Source organism: Nyctereutes procyonoides, unplaced genomic scaffold, assembly GCF_905146905.1.
Source record: "Nyctereutes procyonoides isolate TBG_1078 unplaced genomic scaffold, NYPRO_anot_genome, whole genome shotgun sequence".
Lineage (NCBI taxonomy): Eukaryota > Metazoa > Chordata > Mammalia > Carnivora > Canidae > Nyctereutes > Nyctereutes procyonoides.
The window spans coordinates 93,981,194-94,001,283 of NW_026575125.1; the positions used below are offsets into that span (position 1 = coordinate 93,981,194).

The 20,090-nt window shown below is 35.0% G+C and overlaps 1 protein-coding gene across 3 annotated transcripts in view; it reads right to left on the reverse strand.

Moving 5' to 3' along the window:
* TENM1 (teneurin transmembrane protein 1) overlaps nucleotides 1-20,090 on the reverse strand; it is a 575,853-nt gene that overhangs the window by 169,042 nt on the left and 386,721 nt on the right. For all 3 annotated transcript variants that reach the window (XM_055338409.1, XM_055338410.1, XM_055338408.1), the window contains exons 12-14: nucleotides 11,004-11,189; nucleotides 9,392-9,415; nucleotides 7,326-7,472 (exon numbers count right to left, since the gene is read on the reverse strand). In XM_055338409.1, coding sequence (XP_055194384.1) covers nucleotides 7,326-7,472; nucleotides 9,392-9,415; nucleotides 11,004-11,189 — 357 coding nt within the window. The remainder of the gene's footprint in view (nucleotides 1-7,325; nucleotides 7,473-9,391; nucleotides 9,416-11,003; nucleotides 11,190-20,090) is intronic.

The following is a 20,090-nucleotide window of genomic DNA, read 5'->3' on the forward strand; positions in this document are numbered from 1 at the left end:
CTCATCTTACTTTGCCACTTACAATCTAAACGATCCTGGACAAATCATTTCATCTCTTAGATTCTCAACGTCCTTACCTACAAGATAGGGATTACAAAAATGCCTACCCCACTGGGCTGCTGTAAGGATCACATGGTATAATAATCATAAAAAGTTTGCCACTAACCAAGCTCTACACTGTACAGACTGCAAAGAGTCTAGGGATAGAGTCCTAAGGGTAGATGCCAATGGTGTGCAGTGCCAGCTAAAAATGTTCAGAGCCACTTCTATTGACGGTGCCTTATCACTGGCCAGAGGGCAATTAACTTCTGTGTAGCATATTCAGTTCACTGGAATGTGTTCATTTTGTGAACCCTGTTTGGTTAGGTTGTCAGATAGGTAGGATCCTGTGTAGCTCTAAATAGACACTAATGCTACAGTAAATCTTTATTCATTGAATTTCACAAATTCACAATTTGTTATCATTTAGACAGAAGCTTAACCTTTTCAGCATCTATAGAATAGAGAGTCTGCCAAGCAAATTAATAGTGAAAAAGAAATTGAAGGACTGATCATTCCAATGACTCAGTTAAACAAAATCTTCTCAGGCATTTTAGAAACCCATAGAAATGGACTAATTATAAATCTCTCAAATTTTCACTAAAGCAGGCCCCCTACTAGGCATTCCTGGTAGCTTAATTGTTGCTGTTACCTGCATTGAAGGTAACAGGACTATATTTTTTGGGAAGTAGTCTATAATTCACTTGATTTTTCATTTATCCAGGCTGACTTTCACCCCAGCATTTTGCTGTATTAGTAAGAAGAAAATGGGAGAGGCTCAAGTGCACTGAGGATTTGACCTGCTCCAATCACTGTTATTGCTATCACCTCATACAATTGACTTTGTCTGGGTCAGGAGAGTAAATTGTTTAGATGCCACTAATGTTCATGTCCTCCGGTCCCCACCTGCCATTAATGGCTTCTCAAATCACTCCGAGTAGAAGCGCATGTCCTGACAATGACTTAACCTCCCCACAGTCTCTCTCTCTCACCTCTCTGACCTTACCTCCTATTATCCCATAACCCCTTTCCCCGTTATTCCTATGCCTGGAATGTTCTTTACTCCAATATCAAGATGGCTCACCCCCTCACTTCCTTTAGATCCTAGATCACCACCTTCTCAGTGAGGCTTTCTCTGATCACCTTATTTAAAACTGCACCCTTGTTCCACGGTCCTATCTTTTTGCCCGCTTTTTTAAAAAAAAATTTCTGGGTGTTATTCTATATGCTGGCAAATTGAACACCAATAAAAAATAAATTTATAAAAAAAATTTCTCCATCACACTGACCATCTTCTACCATACCATTTCTTTTCAACTTTTGGTTTATTGTCTGCCTCTCACGATGACAGTGTAAGCTCCACAGAAGCAAGGACTTAAGTCTTTTTTATTCATGGCTATTTCTTCACTAGAACAGCACTGGGCTCAAAGTAAGCATTTGATGAAAATGTACAGAATGAATAAATGGATGTCCTGAAAGTCCTATTTCTGTGACATCTGTAAATTTATCTAGAGATTAATAAACGTTCAACTAATGCATCAAAAAACCCAAGTTATAAATAGATACTTCATTGATACCACACTTTTATTAACAGCTTAAATGACTGTATTTCAAACACTAGCTCATTCATTTTCACCACGGCAAAGTTGGCAGATGTCAAGTATGACTACCCTTAGTTGATAGATAATGTGACAGATGTAGTCACAGAGTGCCTAGGTGGGTTACAGAGTGTAGACTTTCCAATTTTGTACCTGGGAGATTTTGTATCTGGCATCACTTGGTAGTTTAAGCTCTCATAACTAAGTAATGATGATCCTTTAATAAATGAGTTGTTTGGAAATGAGGGGGGGTAATGGTCAGAGGATAATAATTAGGGCTATTTCTGATGCTAGTCTTTGTCCCAGCTGAACCTTAAAAGTAAACGTGGAGAGAGTGTATGGCCCTTAAACAGAGCAAATGTTACCAATTCATTGCTCCTTCTATTTCATTTTCCTATTTATTAAACACTGCAGCATGCTGGTGACATTCAAAACACAAGGCTTATTGATCCATGAGCTTATGTGTTCATAATTCACCCATGGTGCTGATTTCTAGATCTAGAAACACTATATCATAAAACAGCCTTGCAAATAGCTATTGTTCTTAATGAATGGTGACTTGTTATGAAGAATGATTCCTGGAAGATCACACTCTTTTAGGCAATTAACTTATTGATTTTACCAATGAATATGAATATAGACCACTGGAAGAGTTTGTGTAAGAGAAGCTTGGAAAACATATGACAAATACTTAAAAGATCAGGGGAAAAGGGCCGTTCTGATTAAACATTCTTTTTCCACATCTTTTAAACCTCCTTGATAATCGCTTCACAGCATCAGAAACTACTTGCCTTCCTCTATAACTAGAGTGAATAAAATGTAATTTTTGTTTGATAATGAAGATCATATGAACTTCACACTATTGTGTATGATCTGGCTAATGCCTACCTTCATATTCTCATCTCCTACCAATCTCTTCTTGGTTCATATTCCAGCCACAATGATTTTCCTTTCACTTCCTAGAAGAGTGTAGTACATGTCCACCACAGGGCATTTGTAAATACTGTTTCCTTGGCCTGGAACATTCTGCTCCTGACTTAGGTGAGGCCTCCCTTACCATGTAGACTTGGTTAGGTCCCCTTATACATTTTTATAGCACTCTAAAAATTTTATAGTACTCTTTACAGTTGTAAATATGTAGTTATTTGTGTCGTTTCTTATTTATTATCTGTCTCCCTTCCAAGACCATAAGTTCCATGAAGGCAGAAACTTGTCATTTTCTTTCTAATACCAAGCACAATACTTGGCACAAAGTAGTAATGAATGAGTGGAAAATTGGGTATACTCAATATGAAATGTCTCGCTGAAAGGTACACATTTGGGTCAAACATTTAGCACTATCCAATAAAATTTCTTCCCGATGATGGGAATGTTCTAGATATGTGCTAATATAGTAGTCACTAGGCTCATGTGGCTATTGAGCCCTTGAGAAGTGCCTAGTACAGCTGACAACAGAATTTTGATGATATATTTATTTACTTTGGAGAGAGAGAGAGTGAGTATGGAGAGGAGGAGCAGAGGGAGAGGGAGAGAGAGAATCCTCAAGCAGACTCCCTACTGAGCACGGAGCCAGACATGGGGCTTGATCTCACAACCCTGAGATCATAACCTGAGCTGAAACCAAGAGTTGGATGCTTAACTGACTGAGCCACCTAGGCGCCCCCAGAAACAGGTTTTTAAATGTCATTTAAGATAAATTGAAATAAGCACATGTGATTAGTAGCTATCATATCAGACAGAACAGATTCTGATATCTCCAACTGGTTAGATGTTGGATGGCCTATAAACTTAGCTGAACCACATAGAGAATTTTGAAATTTTTATGAGGTCTTATTTATCATTTTTTCCTATTAAGGTTTCTTTCCTTGCTTTTATTTCTAAGAAGTCCTTTCTTGTATTGAGATCTGTCATCTATACTTTCTTCTAATTTTGTTTGAGGTTTTCCTACCTTTAACATTAATCAGCTGGAGTGTTATTATTTTATTCTTTGAGAATATGCTAGAAATTGAAAACCTAAAGTTTTTTTCTTAGTAGTTGTTTCAGCACCGTTTATTTCATAGTGTTTCTTTTCTCTACTGATTTTTGATGCTGGTTTTATAATCTACTAAATTTTTATTTGTACTGGGGTGTGTTACAGAGTTTTTATTTGGTTGTACTGATCTGTCTACTCCTCCACCAGTACCACTTTGTTTTAATTACCATAGCTTTAAAACATTCTTTAAGGTCTGATAGTTCTAGCTTGTTCTATTTGTTTTAGCTATTCTGATTCAGTTAGTGTGATGTCTAAACTTGTTTTCTCGTATCAATTTATATGTGCATGTAATATATGGTGATCACATTTTCTAAACCCCAAATCAGAACATACGATTAACACATGAAACTGAGGTCATCATTCACATTCATATTAAGTCTCATCCTCCAAGCACGGGGCTGTGCACATGGTAGGTGCTTTTCGGCTAAAAGGATATGAGGTCAAGGCATTTGATAGGTTTGTAATTTCTATGGTAATTAGTTCTTATAGGCACAATGCATAAGATAGCTTTCCTTGTTTTGTGTGTTAAGAAAAAATCCAAAGGTTATTTGTTCTCTGTTCTGTTCTTACTGTTCAAGGAGCTTTTAGGTAGCTCTTAGCCCAGCCGTGTCACCTACATATTCAATGCAGCCCAATTAGTTAGTAAGAGTCACAATGCATTGAATCAGAGTGTAACTAAAGTCAAAGCTGCAGGAAACAGCAGCAATACTAATGAGTATTCAAAGCTGATTAGAATGCAAAAAAATCCAGCCATTCTTTAAGTATCAGCTATAATATGGAGCAATCAGGTAGCAGCTACTTGAAGCAATTGCTTGAAAGTGATTTTTTCTGATTGGGAAGATTTCTTAAGAATTACATTTAAAAATGAGGACCATTTTTTCCCCAAAAGGTTCAATTGGCACTTTCTGATTTAATTAACACACACACACACACACACACACACACACACACATATACCACATGCACAAGCAAGTATGCAAATATTAATCATTAGTCATATTCAACTAAGTGAATCCAGTCATTCTGGATAACTGGAAAGCTGAAACTACCAAATGAAGGGCATTTAATATATTCTTAGGGATAAAATTTAAACAGCATAAGAGTAAAATTATTGTCCAAAATCTCAGTCATGGGTCTTTCAGAGTTTATTTAATCCATCTTTCCATCTCAGGGAAGGACCAAATCTATATTTACCATCAATATCATCTTAATCCTACTAAAGGAAAAAAATGGTAATTGGAACTCTCAAGGAGCCTTCCCCTGCTACTCCCTAAAGAAACAATCATAAAAATACAGTGAACTCAAATCAGGGTCATTGATTTTTGATTCCCACATAGATACACAGTTTTAAAGGAACGTTCAGAGGTCAATACATATTTAGCAAAATCTTCTATACCTTTTGTGTCTATATATACCACAAATATTAAGAATTGGTAATCCATTAATTCATTAATATTTAATTGATTCATTCATTAAACATTTTTGGCTGCCTCAAGGTGACCTTGAGGCCACAAAAATGCTTGATAATTAAGTATTCAATTATTGTTATCAAGCTGTACTTTATTAAGGCAGGAAACCTATTTTGGCTCAACCCTCAGAAATTATAATCATAAAGGTTGTTAAAGTATTTTCTGAGCATAAAACTTTTAATCAATGTATCAACTGAGAAATCTCTATCACAACTTCAAATCCTTTTTGGAATGAGGCAGACCACCAAGGTTTATACCCTGGTTCTATCATTTCCTGGTTATATGATCTTGAGCAACTTATTCAACTTCTCCTTGCCTTGGTTTCCTAATTTGTAAAGTAGTATATTAGTAGTAGTTCCTGCCTCATGGGGATAAAATGAAATAATTCACACAAAGGACTCAGCACTGTGCCTTATACATAGTAAATCCTAAATACAAGTAAGCTAATATTATTAGTGATTATATTAGGCATATAATTATGGATTCTGGGTCATGCTTAACATGTAACAAGAATTAAATGCTTGGTGACGTGGTACATATGATAAACACTATGGAAGACAGGGGTGGTGGATGTCAGAGGTTTCGTGGGAGATATATAGCTTGAATTGGGACTTAAGTGATAGCGAACGACCAGTGTCGAAGAGAAGGCACACCACTTACTATATGTAAAGGGGCATATAATGAAAAGGAAGTAAAGGCAAGTGAAGATGAATGTTGGAGGGCCATAAGAGTCCAGTAAATAGTTGATCAGTACACCATTTAATTGAAAATCTCACTCTGGCTTCCCAAATAAAAATTTTAATTTAAATAGGTAGTAGGTAGTCTCTTCTGAAAATGGGCTGTTATCCTAAGTCTAATGTATGTGTATGTGTACCTGCATGTGGAGGGGATGAAGCAGAGAGTCTATCATCTTTTAAAGAATTCACATGAACCGTCTCATTTAATGCGTACAATAATCCTATTAGAGAGTTAATATTATTAACAGCCCCATTCTAGAAATAAGGAAATTAAAGCACAGAGATATCAAGAAACTTTCCCTAAATCATACAGCAACCAGTAAGTACATAGCAGCCGGAAAGTCTAACTTCAAAGGCATGTGCACTGAATCACAAAGTTGCTTCCACTTAAAATTCATAAGGTCGTGTAACTTTTTAGGTAAATTGCTAGCCAGAACTAGTAAAGGAGGAAAATCTTACATCCAGTGTTCCTTAAACTAAAATTGCTACCTTATTGATTTAAGCCTCAAGTTTGGATTCAAATGACAAGGAATATAATCGTCTAAGTGAATACAGAAACCAGAGGAATCAAATTTCATGACCTACTTCATTTTAAATCTAATATATAAGATTAGAAGGAAAACTTTTTTTTATTAACTTCATGTTGCCTTGAGTAGAAAGAGAAAAGTAAGGATTTGTTGTTTTAGGTTTCATTCAGAGGTGATTTGGGCTGTTTTGAGGCCTGACTGAACAGTATATTCGATGCTTTTGTTTGCTTGACTAAAAAGGAGTCGTTACCCTGAGGCCTCGGAGCCAATATGGCTTTTGAAAACATCATGTGCAACTCTTGAATTAAATATAAAAATTCTACTGTGAATTGTCTTGATGCTGTGTCCTTTGAAAGATACAAAGCATTTCTAAAAGGTAGAGACACAAGAGGTTGCTCTAAATAACTAAGAACAAAGAAAACAATTTCACAGTGTGTATAGTGCAAGCTATACTAGCATTTGACAGTTTGAACAGGGGTACATGGATACAATAAATGCTATAATAAATGCCACAGATATGGGAGGCAGCATGGCTGTTGTAGTAAGGAAAACAGACTTTGAGGTCATATAGACCTCAACTGGAATCTGGGTGCTGTGACTTTCTAGTTGTGTGACTTTGGAAAAGTCACATGTTATCCCCACTCCAAGCATTAGCTTTCCCATCTCCAAGTAGGGAAAGTAGTGCCTATACCTCATAGTGTTGTTGTGAGAATTAAATGAGACATAATGCATGCAGAATCTGCAATATTGCCTGATGATAGTAAATACTCAATAAACTGAGATTTAAAAAGTAGTGTAGCCTTATATAACTCAATATCGTTTATATGAAGGAGTCTCAGTTTTCACCCTTTGCCAGATAGATTGGCCATCATGGTGCAGGCTATTCCTTTCTTATATTTATTTATGTTTTATAAATAACTCACCTCCATCATTGTCCAAGTTATCTCCACAAAGCATTTCCATGACAACGTTGCAGCCTATTCCACTCCAACCCACCTGACACACACAGTGCCAACCATTTTGGTCCAGGGTACATCGCCCGTTTCCAAAGCAGAGACCTGGGCAGCCATCTGTAAAGACAGCAGAAAATAACAATCATGGAGACATCAGACTGGGATTGGCTAACAATGGTGTATCTACCTATAGGAAAGCATCTAATCACTTGGGCTCCATTCAGATGAGGTATTGAATAAATGGAAGAGGAACTTGCTTGCTTACAAAACCTTCCCAGGGAACTTGTTATCCCTTCCTTGGCTGTGCTTTTCCTTAGAGAGCCAATTAAGCATTACTAATGCTAACCCCAATTCCCAATCTCTGGTTTAGATAGGATGGAAACTATGATGGGGACAAAAAATGTTTTTTGTTTCTTTTAGAAAAAAAAATGAATCTTCTCAGCTCAATCAAACCTAGATGGACGGTATTGTATCTAGTTATGACCAATAAGCTGGGAAAAGACAGAAGTTTCTATGAAAAGAAACTTCCCCTAACTACTTCCAGTCTGTACTGATTTTTCCCTTGTGATGCACTGCTTCAGGACTTAGGTATGTTGGTACACAGTTCAGAGCATACCATTAAATATTTGTCCATATAAATGCCTTAGAAATGTGCTTCAGTTGCTTTAAATTTATTTGGCTTTTTAATTTAAGATTATCATTGATCTGAGAGCTAAGGATTAAATTTTTAACTTATCTGGCATCTCACTCAGAAGCTAGCATAATACTATTAAACCCATAGTAGGTGCTCAACAAATGTTTATGGAACTAATGCATGCCAGACTGAGACTTTCAGAATTCTAGAGAATGACTGGATAAATGCAGTCAAGAGGAAATTGTTGTGCTTAAATGACTTCTATCCATTGATAAACCACAAACACTAACAATGGTCTCTATTTGGACTTTTAATTTCTCTGGGATGCCCTACTCTTTCTACCAATAGTTCAGAGTTTGGCCATTCCAAAGGGCAACTGTGTATGCGCCAAGTGCTCAGTGGACAGATGAACAGAGATGGCAATATGGCATATATCTTCTGGAATTTTCCCAGTAGTAGCATAAGACCAGATCAGAATTTTACTGGAGAGAGTCCAATCAACATATTTTTTTTCATTTGCTGTCTTTGAAAGAAAAGTCCAGAAGTATAAAAAGCAAAATAATTTTTAAAAAATCTGTAGACATAACCCAGTGTTCCTTCCAAATGGTTTTCTAAGTAACTATCAACAGACCAGACGAAGAAAAAACTTTAAAATAAAATGACAGATGGCTGTTAGAAAATACAAAGACTCTCTCTCATTATATATATTCATATAAATATATATGTACTCCTTAAGAAGTGATATAAGATGAATACAGATAGGTTTAAGAAAAGAGTTTATCTAGCTCCATTCATCTACTTCCATTATCATGTATATACAATGGCTAAAAAGAAATTAGGGATAACTTGGAACATAGTCAACTTTCGGAGGCTGAGGTAATGAAAGGCACAGGTTATCTGACAGGAAAACCCTTACCGTCTTCGGGGATGCATGATGGGTTACTTATAAAAGGAGATTATTCTGTCCTTGAAAGTATACTATACATGGACTTAGAGCATATTGCTGTATTAAAGAAAATGTTCAGCCATCTATCCAAATCAAGTTCATATAATAATTACTTATACACATAGACACCTGCACACACACACACACGCACACACACACACATAAAACTCCATAGAAAGACAAAGAAAAACAGTTCTTAAAGCTGCTTGTCAATCCATTATACACTATGGCAAAAAAATAAAATAACTCTTTGATGTTGGAAAAACAAATTATTTTTTAGTTGGACTATTATGGCATGAACCTGACAATATCACACTTAAGGAAGCCTGCCAGAAGTAAAAACACAAACCCAAAACACAAACACACACAAAACCCCCCACCAACCCTTCCTTTCCCACAGGCATATTTTCCATTTACAATATTTTTCTGTTATAAAATGAGTGAGAAAAATCTTACCTCGGACGGCATCTAAGTAGTGAGCTAAAAGGGGGGGGAAAGAGTGATTGAATGAATTTCTGGGAGACCACAGCTATCCAACATGTATTAATGCTTTACCATCTGTTGCCTGGGAGGAGAACAGCAAACTGTGAACTGCCGAAATGCCTGCAGCTCAAAAGTTGGTACACGGGCCTGTGTAGTTTGTGAATAATATTTTCTGTGGGAAAGATATTAATGGCTTTTCTGCAAGAAACTCTATTAGGCTTCCTAAAAAAGTGTCATATTTCATTAAAAGTATAAGAACCGCGTTTTTACATTTCAGTAATAACTTTAGTGAAAGAGCACTAGCTTCAACTTCTTATTAGTAATATCTTTAGAAGGGAGTTCTGGAGTAACCACCTTCGGTAATCATCACAATATTTAAATCCTCTTATGTGAAGGCAATAAACTTACTGTACTGCAGGAATGTAATTACTTACGCCGAATCGGAATCTCACCCCTTACCACCTTTTTAATGAATCTTAAATATTTTCCACAGTCACAGAACAAGACTTACTGTACCTTTAGTAGAGTAGTAATGCAGTTTATTAAGATTATATGTTATATATGTTATATATATTATACATTACTTTGGCAGGGCCCAACCATTATAACAAAATACTTTCACCTAAAAATAAAAGTGGTGCTACAGTCTGGTGGGAAAAAAAAAAGCCCACAAACAATGTGTTGGGTATCCAGAGGCCCATGCTGGCCTTTGCTCTGCATGAAATTTCTGTGTGCTCACGGAATGCCACTGGAACATTCTGTGAACCACTTTCCTTAGCTGAACAATGGGAATCGTACTTGTCCGTCTGTACATGCAGGAGGCCTCTGTGGTAGATATATGCATGTGTCAAGGACTTGGATTTATTTTCAGACAAAAGTATTTTGAAGTTGAAACCCTAGTTATTATTACTGTTTTTTCTAGTGTGAAGACCGCCTGATAGATTTATTACTTAGGCTCCTCTCATACCCAAAAGCTGTTCTCCCAGGCAGCATCCTCAAAATTAGTGAAAGTTGTGACAAGGGTTGGGAGAGGGTGGGTGCCTCAGTACATATTCTCTATACTAACCAATAAGCAATTCAACACAGATGTTCTACCGATGGTAGGTCAGGAGAGCCCTCCTCACATACATTAAAGACAGCTCCTAATGATATTGAATGGCCTCTGTTAAAGTAGTCCTGCTTAATGAAATTGCCTCTAAGTGCTTTCGAGTGAAACAACCTATACTTTTCAAAAGGAAAAATGGGCAGTGAATGTTATGTTCACAACAAAAGCACTTCTCTTATTAACTAATGACACTTCATTCCAATGTATCATCTTTCATTTGAGTAACTCAAAGCATGAGAAAACAAAATATAAGGAATACTGAAGTAGTGAGAAAATAAATGACACAAGGAAGAAGTAAGATACTATCAACAAAAGAGGAAGACTCCCAGTTAACCAAACTTTCAAACTTATGGCTAACCCCCCTTCCTTTTTCTCTCCTCCAACCTCACATTCTATGAAAAGCTTGGTGATTGATTGCTAACATGCTTTTCCTTCTTCAATTAATTCAATTTATTTTGTTCAAAGTATGCTGGTACTTACCAATAGTGCAGTGGTCGCCCTCCCATCCAGGGCTACACTCACATTTTCCATCTTTGCACTGGCCATGCTCGGCACAGTGAGAATGACAGGAGCGTTCTTCACATGTTGGTCCTACCCAACCTTCTTCACACTGGCAAATTCCTCGTGAACAGACTCCATGGCTACCACACTCCATGGTACAAAGCTCTGTGGGAAATTCAAAGAAGATACATTTACCTATTTTATTAAAACCAGAGTCTATTCTTTCCAAAAGACATTAGAATTACCAAAAATCCCACTCTATATTTATATTTTAAAAATATAAACCAAATATCACAAAGACCTCTAGCATTTGAGTGAATGTACAAGTAACTCTATAAAAAAGATAGTTAAGTCCCGAAGTATAAAATAAACCCTAAGTCAAATTGATTTTGAAAAGTCCATAAAATGATAATGGCATTCAAGGCTTAGAAATGAAGTCAGTGCCAAACAAATGTCAAGTGGGCTTTACTAAAAATTCATTAAGATCACAAATAATGTTACAAGGATTTTACAATGCTACAAGCAATCATGGGGGGGGGGAACACACACGCATAGTAAAATGGGGCTCTAACTTCATTCAGGAGGAGAGGTTCTACAATTGGAAAGATAGCTTTCTAATAAAATTTATAATATACAAAAGTAAAGCTGCCAATGATGGTAATCAGCTGGTTTCCCTGAACATAAAAACAATATCTGCATTTACTTTAAGCATTTAAAATGAATCCTGGTTGATTAAAATACAGTCTTATCTTGAAATGTCATTCATTATTTGGCCAATATAATCAAGTTGTATACTGGCTCTGCCGAGGTTCTCTCCTCTGTCCCCTTGACTTTTTGTTGAGACATGCTGAATATTAATAAAGTTATGACAGGAGAGAAGCTAAAATAAAAGTTTGGCAAGCCTTTTTCTTGACTGGATACCCTTTCTGGAGGAGGAGATGGGAGATAAAAGTCTACAGAAAGAATGCAAAAGAAATAATGCAATAGGTTTTGGGTACAACTGGCCATATACTCTTCAAAGAAACAGTGTTCTGGATGCCAAGTCATCTATCTTTCATAATCTCAAATTCTGAAACTGGTTTTATATAGTTAGAGGTATTGACATGTCATGATATCAGTATTACTCTACATTACCTTTAACAAGGGCCTTTCTGTGTAACAAAGGTTTCTAGTCTACAGATAGCAGTTATTTTTCAGTGGGTGAAAATATTCTTCTGATAAAGCCATGGGTATAGATTTTATTACTATCTAAATCAATTTGTTCACTAATTCAGTCACAAGTATTCTCTGTAGGTCAAGGTATGATAGAAAGAACAGTGGATATGAAATAAGGATTCCTCTGCATAAAAGCTGTGTACCCATAGGAAAATTACTCACATGTTCTCTTAATCTCTGCTCATGTAACCACATAATGGGAATAATAATATTTACATCTCAAAGGGTCATTGGACAGATCTGGGATATATTCTGGAGGCAGGGCCAAAAGGAGTTCCTCAAGATGGGATGTGGGGATTGAAGGAAGGAGAAAAATAAAAAGTTTTGGCTTAAACAAGTGGGTGGATACTGCTGCCATTAATTAAATGGGAAAGGCTAAGGGAAGAATAAGGGTAGAAGATCAAACATTAACTTTGAGATAAATGTGTAGATAGCCAAGTGAATTTGAGAGGCCAGTGCTAGAGATATGAAATTGGCAAGTATTAGCACATAGGTGGTATTTAAAGGTATGGGACTAGATGATATCCCTAAGGAGAGATTATAGACAACTGTTGGAATCAGCCCTGAGGTATCCCATGATTTGAAGGTAAGGTATAAAACAAGGAACCATGAGGGTGCCTGGCGGCTCAGTCAGGAGAGCAAGGAACTCTTAAACTTGGGGTCATGAGTTCAAGCCTCATGTACATTGTAGAGATTACTTAAATAATATTTTTTTTTTAAAAAAGAGGAACCATTAAAAAGAGACTGGGAAGGAGAAGCAGTGAGTGATAGGAGGCAATCCAGGAGATTGTGGTCTAACTAAAGCCAGAAGAAGATGCTTTTTCAAGAAGAAGAAGAGAGTAGCAGTATAATAGTATTGAGAGGTCAAGTGAGATCTGGGCAGAGAAGTGTCCATTGAATTTATCAATATGAAAACTGTTGGTGGCTTTAGGAAGAGCTGTATTGATACGGTAGCAGTTGTAAATTCAGATTTGAATGAGTGGAAGAGTGAATGGAAAAACATGTGTGGGGTCATCAGATTTTAAGAAAAGTATAGAACCCAGAAAATACAAAAAAGGGGGGGCTTTGCCTAGTAAATGGTAGTTCAAGTAGGTTGATCTTGAAACAGCATCTACTCTCTATATCTTGCTTCTGAATCTCTTATTGATAATCTGGATTTATAATGTCAGCTCTTGTAGTGAATCTGAGGTTGTAATTATGCTCCCCTAATGGCTTTCCCCAAGGCTGGACTGAAAGGGCCTTTCAAAAATTAGGGAGCTAAACAGGTCAAAACCGATCAAGTCAGAGCTAACAGAAACAATTATGAGGCAAATTTTTGTGTATATTGCTTTATACAACTATAAACTTTAGGCATTGAAAAAATGTATCATTCTGATAATTTCCTGAAATGTAACAGGACTAGATGAACAGTAACAGCAAAATGGCAGACTAGGCTATCTTTAAACCATCTCAATATAAACTGTAGACATGTTAAATATAATTTAATAATTTTAAAAATTGCATATCTTGGCTCACAAGAAACAGAATTATCAAATGCCAGAAACAAAGATGATGTTAACAGCCAAAGAAGTAAGCATATAAGTCAACCTTCTGGCAGCTTTAAGTGGTTATCGTACCCAGTAATGACTAGGGGATTGGGTATCTATGTCCACAGAGGAAAAAAGGATGAGATTTTTGGTCCATTAAGATGAGGCGTTGGACTGAAACTCCTGCAGAAAGTAAGGACTCTTGAAGGGTTGCAATCTCAATGAGATGGGGACTAGTAAAACTCTATCCACTAGCCCAGAGAGATGGCAAGGAAGCATTAACCATAATAATGATAATAACTATCATTAATAATAATAGATTTAGGAGCTAGAAAACAATATTAAAATAAAATACTACTGAATAATATGCGCAGTAGAATGCACTGAATGAAATATTTCTAAAATTTGTACTATTCAGGAGTTAAGTAAGATATTTTGTCAAGTATGCATATAAAATTTAAAAGTGAAATTATTTCTAGTAATTGTGACCTAAGTAATTTTTACTATTCTCTCCTGATGGAAACTGGAAAATCTAGACAAAATATATTTTAAAACTGTTGGACATTGCTGGAGTTCACAAAAGAGTTAAGCATTACTGGGCCACATTCCAGGAGTAAAAGAAAAGCCAGAGAGATGAGTTTGGCATATATGTACGCTTTTCCTCTGGAAGTATCTGTCAGTTCTGGTAGAGTCAGCTGGAAGACTCAGAAGCTGGGTAGAACTTTTGTCACTCTCACAGGTGCAGAAAAAAATATTTGACCACATAATGGCTAAGAAATTTCTAACACTGAAGAAAATATCAAGCCAAATATATGAAGCAAAATTGAAGGAACAAAAAAAGAGAAAAGGACAAATTTACAACATAGTAAGAGACTTTAATGCCCCCTTTCTCATTAACTGATGATAGAACAAACAGACAAGAAATCAGAAAGGATATAAAATATTTGAGTAACATGATTATCAAATTTGATCTAATTGACATAGAGCAGTACAATAAATGACTACAAAGTGCACATAATTCTCAAGTGTACATAGAACATTTATAAATATTGACCATATGCTGGGCTATATAAAGCAAGTCTCAATGCATCTCAAGTATTGAAATTATTTATAGCATGTTGTCTGCCCACTGTGGACTTAAACTTGAAATAAAAAGATAAGCAAAAAGTAACTTTAAAATACACATAAGTTTAGAAATTACAAAATATACCTCTGAAAAAACTATGGAACAAAAAGAAAATCATCATGGAAACTAGAAAATACTTTAAATGAATGAAAATACAATGAACATATCAAAATTTGTATAACTCAATTCATGTATACAGGAAAATTTATAAGGCAGAGAGGAAAATCAGCTGACAACAATGACCCATGCATCCATTCTAAGAAATTAGAAAAGCAAGGTAGACTCAAAGAGGGTAGAAGAAAGAAAATAGTAGTTATTAAAGCTGAAATTAATTAAATAGGAACAAATATGCAATAGAAAGGATCAAGAAAGCCAATGACTGCAATTTTCATAGCCCAATAAAATTGATAAACTTCTGATGGGAACTGATCAAGAAGAAAATACAGAAGATCCAAATTACCAATACCATGAATGGAAAAGATGACATCACTATTGAGTGTACAGGCATAAAACATCATAAAATAACATTACAAACAACTTTTTGTCAATACTTTTGAAAATTTCAATGAAATGGACAAATTCCTAGTAAACACAATATACAATAATGAACATAGACACACACACAAAAGAAACTGAATAGTTTCTATGAAGAACCTCAATCCACAATGCAAAATGTTCCCACAAAGAAAATCACAGTCTCAGATCAGTACTTGTAAATATACCAAACTTTTAAGAAAGAAAAACTGCCAGTCTTGAATAATCTTTTTCAAAGAAGAGAAAAAGAAGAAACACCACAATGTGAGTTATGAGGCCAGCACAACCTTGATATAAAATTCTGACAAGAATATTTCAAGAAAAAATACAGGTCAATCTCACTTATGAATATGAATGCAAAAATCTTAAACAAAACACTCAACAACAAACCTAGCATTATATAACATGAAACAATATAATGATCAATTTATCCTTACTCGAGGAATACACAATTATGTTAATATCTGAAAATCAATCAATGTAATTCATCAGATATATGGAATAAAAGAAAAAATCATATGATCATCTAAATAGACATATAATAAGTACTTAGTAAAATACTAAATAAACATCGATTCAGGATAAAGGCTGTTAGCAAATGAACACTAAGAACTTTAATCTGATAAAGATTAGCTGCAAAAAAACCTACAGCAAAAATAATATTTAATAGTGAGACGTTGAAATATTTTTTCTATTATTGAGAACTGAGAAAAGTTGCTTATGATCATCATTTCTATATGCCATAATTTTAGAAGTCCTAGGCAGTGCAATAATATAAGAAAAAGAAAAAATGTACAAAAATTGAAAAGGAAGAAAGAAAGCCATCATTACTCAAAGATAGTATGATTGTGCATATACAAACTGGTAAAAGAACCTGTATAGAGGGACACCTGGGTGGCTCAGCGGTTGACCATCTGCCTTTGGCCCAGGACGTGATCCCAGGATCCAGGATCGAGTCCCACATAGGGGATCCTTGCGGGGAGCCTCTTTCTCCCTCAGCCTGTGTCTCTGCCTCTCTCTCTGTGTGTCTCTCATGAATAAATAAATAAAACCTTAAAAAAATCTATATAGATTAATTATTAGAATACATGAATTTAGCAAGTTCTCTAGGCATGAGGCTAACATATAAAAATGTTCTCTTTATATTGACAACAAACAATGAGAAAAATAAACCATTTATAATAGCATCACAACATCATATACCTAGCAATAAATTGAAAAAAATATTTGCAGGACCTATGATGAAAACTATAAAAATTTATGAAAGAAAATTAGAGAAGGATAAATGGAAAGCTATGGCAAACTCTAACTGAAAAATAAAATTAAAGACGTCAAATTCCCCCAAATTATTCTGTAGATTCAATGTAGCCTCACTCAGTATCTTGGCAGTTTGTGTATATGTGTGTTTTCATACATGTGTGTAAATATTGACCAGCTTAAAAAAATATTGACCAGTTAAAGAAAGAAGCAGAATAAAGTGAGAAGATGTATTCTAGCTAATAGCAAGACTTAGTGTAAAGTTATGTTAATTTAGACAGTCGGTATTGACACAATGGCAAATAGACCAATCAGATTGAATAAAGTCTTAAAACATACAAGGATACTTGATTTACAGTTAAGATGTCTCTGCAGGCAACTGTCAAATGACTGTTCTTTTAAGTTAAATCTCTCTGGGAAACTGAATATCCACTAGGAAAAAAAAACCTCACTCCATATACAAAATCAATTCCAGATAGAAATTAGTAAATATAAACTATCAAAACTTCTAGAACACAATGCTAGAAAACAATTTTATGATCTAGGGTAAAAAAATTCTCTTAAACAGTACCCAAAAATACTAACCATAAGGGTAAAAAATAATAAATTGGGCTGTATCAAAATTAAAAGTTTGTAATCAAAAGACAAAGAAAAAACATGCTATAAGTGGTAGAATATATTCATAGAACATAAAACTGAAAAAGAGCTTGTGTCCAGAATATACAAAGAACTTCTTTTTTTTTATAAATTAATTTTTATTGGTGTTCAATTTACCAACATACAGAATAACACCCAGTGCTCATCCCGTCAAGTGTCCCCCTCCGTGCCCGTCACCCATTCACCCCCACCCCCCGCCCTACAAAGAACTTCTTAAGATCAATAATAACAAGGCACATAACAGGAGAATAGGCAAGAGATCTTGGGATATCCGGGTGGCTCAGTCAGTTAGCATCTGACTCTTGGTTTTGGCTCAAGTTTTGATCTATCTCAGGGTCATGAGTTTGAGCCCTTTATTGGGCTCTGTGCTCAGCGTGGAGTCTGGTTGCAATTCACTGCCTCTCCATCTTCCTCTGCCTCTCCCCTTATGTGCTTTCTTTCTCAAATAAATAAATAAAATCTTAAGAATAGAAAAAAATGGGCAAGAGATCTGAAGAAGTCCTTTATAAAAGAGGATATCCAAGTCTACAAAAGCATATGGAAATATGCTCAGCATCATCACTTATCAGGGAGATACAAAATAACATAACAATGAAATACCACTGCACACCCACAGAGATGGTTAAAATCTATAGGATTGACAGTGAGAAGTGTTGGTGTCAGTGTGAAGTAATAAAAAGTTTCATGTATTACAGGTGATTGTGTAAATTGGTATGACCACTTTGGGAAACTCTTTGACATTATCTGCTAAAGTTTGATATATGTATACCATGTGGCTTAGCAATTCCACTTCTTACTATTTACTCAACAGAAGTATGAGCAAACAAATATTCACTGAAATATATGTATAAAAGTGTTCATAGGATTATATGTGTTGGCAAGAAATGGAAATGCTTTAAATATCCATCAACAGTAGAAGATATAATTGTGGTAATTTTGCAAAAAAGTAATATATCACAATGAAAATGGGTGATCTACAGCTACGTACCATAAGATAGATGAATCCCACCAAAACTAATTTTGAGTGAAATAAATGAAATGTAACATCATATATACTGTAAGATTCCATTAATAAAATTTTTGGAAAGCAGGCAAATATTAGAAGTCAGAGCAGTTATGTCAGGGAGGAAGGAAGAAGGAGGTAATAATTGGGGGGGGGGACAAAAAGGAGGCTTCTAGGGACAGTATCCTATAGTTTGACTTGGGTGGCAGTTAGCAAGTGTTTCATACTCAGATAATTCAGTAGGCTGTATACTTATGACCTTTGTACTTTTCTGTATATGTGTTATATTTTAATAAAATGTTAAGAAATTAATTGTAATGACCAAAAGAACAGAAACATACAGAAATTTACAACTTTCAAGGTGGAAAAAGAATGAAGATAACTCAAAGAAAAAGCCAAAAAGGGAAAAGACAAAGAAAAATAAATATTATAAGTAGGAGACACAAAAGAAGATTCTGAGCTATAAATCCAAACATGTCAGTAATCCCAGTAAATAAAAACAAACTGAACTTGAAATTTAAAAGAGAGACTTTGGAACTGAGCAGAAAAGGAAAGCTAGTTATGTTCTTTCTATTAAAAATATATGTGCTGAAACATACTAACACAAATTTAGTAATAATAGGAAAAAGGCATTCTAGAAAAGTACCATCCAAGAGCAAACTAGTGTAGCTCTAACATTATCAAACAAAATGGATTTCAAGATATAAAGCATTATTATGGATAAAGGGAGTCATTATGTAATGATAAAAGGAATAATTCATCAGGGAGATGTAACAATCCAGACTGAATAAGAAAATATAGCTTCTAGATATATTAAAGCAAAAACTGATAGACTGATAATAAGACAAATCGAAAATTTCACAATCAGTAATAAGAAGATAAAAAATTAGTGAGGAGGTAGAATGTTTGAATAGTACAATTAACAACTTTAATATACTGGACATATATGGAACCCAAAGCTATGACTATATGATACATATTCTTTTCAAGCACATAGAGAATACCTACAAAAACTGAAAAACAGTAGTTCACAAGGCAAAGCTCAATAAATGGCAAAGATTTTACATCATACGATGTTTCAACAAAATGCACTAAAGTTAGAAATCAATAAACAAAAAGCAAAAAAAAAAACCCACAGAAAAGTGTTAAGAACACACTTTAAAATAATTCATGAATTACATAAAGATTATATTGGAAATTAGGAACTGAATAACAATGAAAATACTATTTATAAAAATTTGTGGGATACAGTTTAGACAGTTACCCAAAGGAAATTTACAGCCCTACATACATTTAATAGAAAAGAACAATCAAAAATTAATGAACAAAGTGTCTAACTCAAAAAGGAAGAAAAAAGACTGCATATAAGTAGAAAGAAGGAAACAAAAAAAAGGTAAGAGCAGAAGTTAATGAAACCAGAAACAAAGAAACAATAGAGAAGATCAACAAACCCCAAATCTGTGCCTTTTGATGTGAATAATTAAATAGAGAACCCTCTGGCAACAGAGAGCAAGGAAAATAAGAAAAGAAATGATACAAATAAACGTTAAAGACTAAAATATAAAAGTAAAGGAGAGTGCTATGAAGAACCTTATGCCAGTAAGTTTAAAATCTTAGATGAAGTACACATTTTTCAAGGAAACAAAATGGACTAGAGAAGAAATACAAAGCCTGAAAACACATTAAAGACATTGAAAATGGCCTACATGGTTTTCTATGTGTATTTTGCTAAACTCCAAGGAACAGAT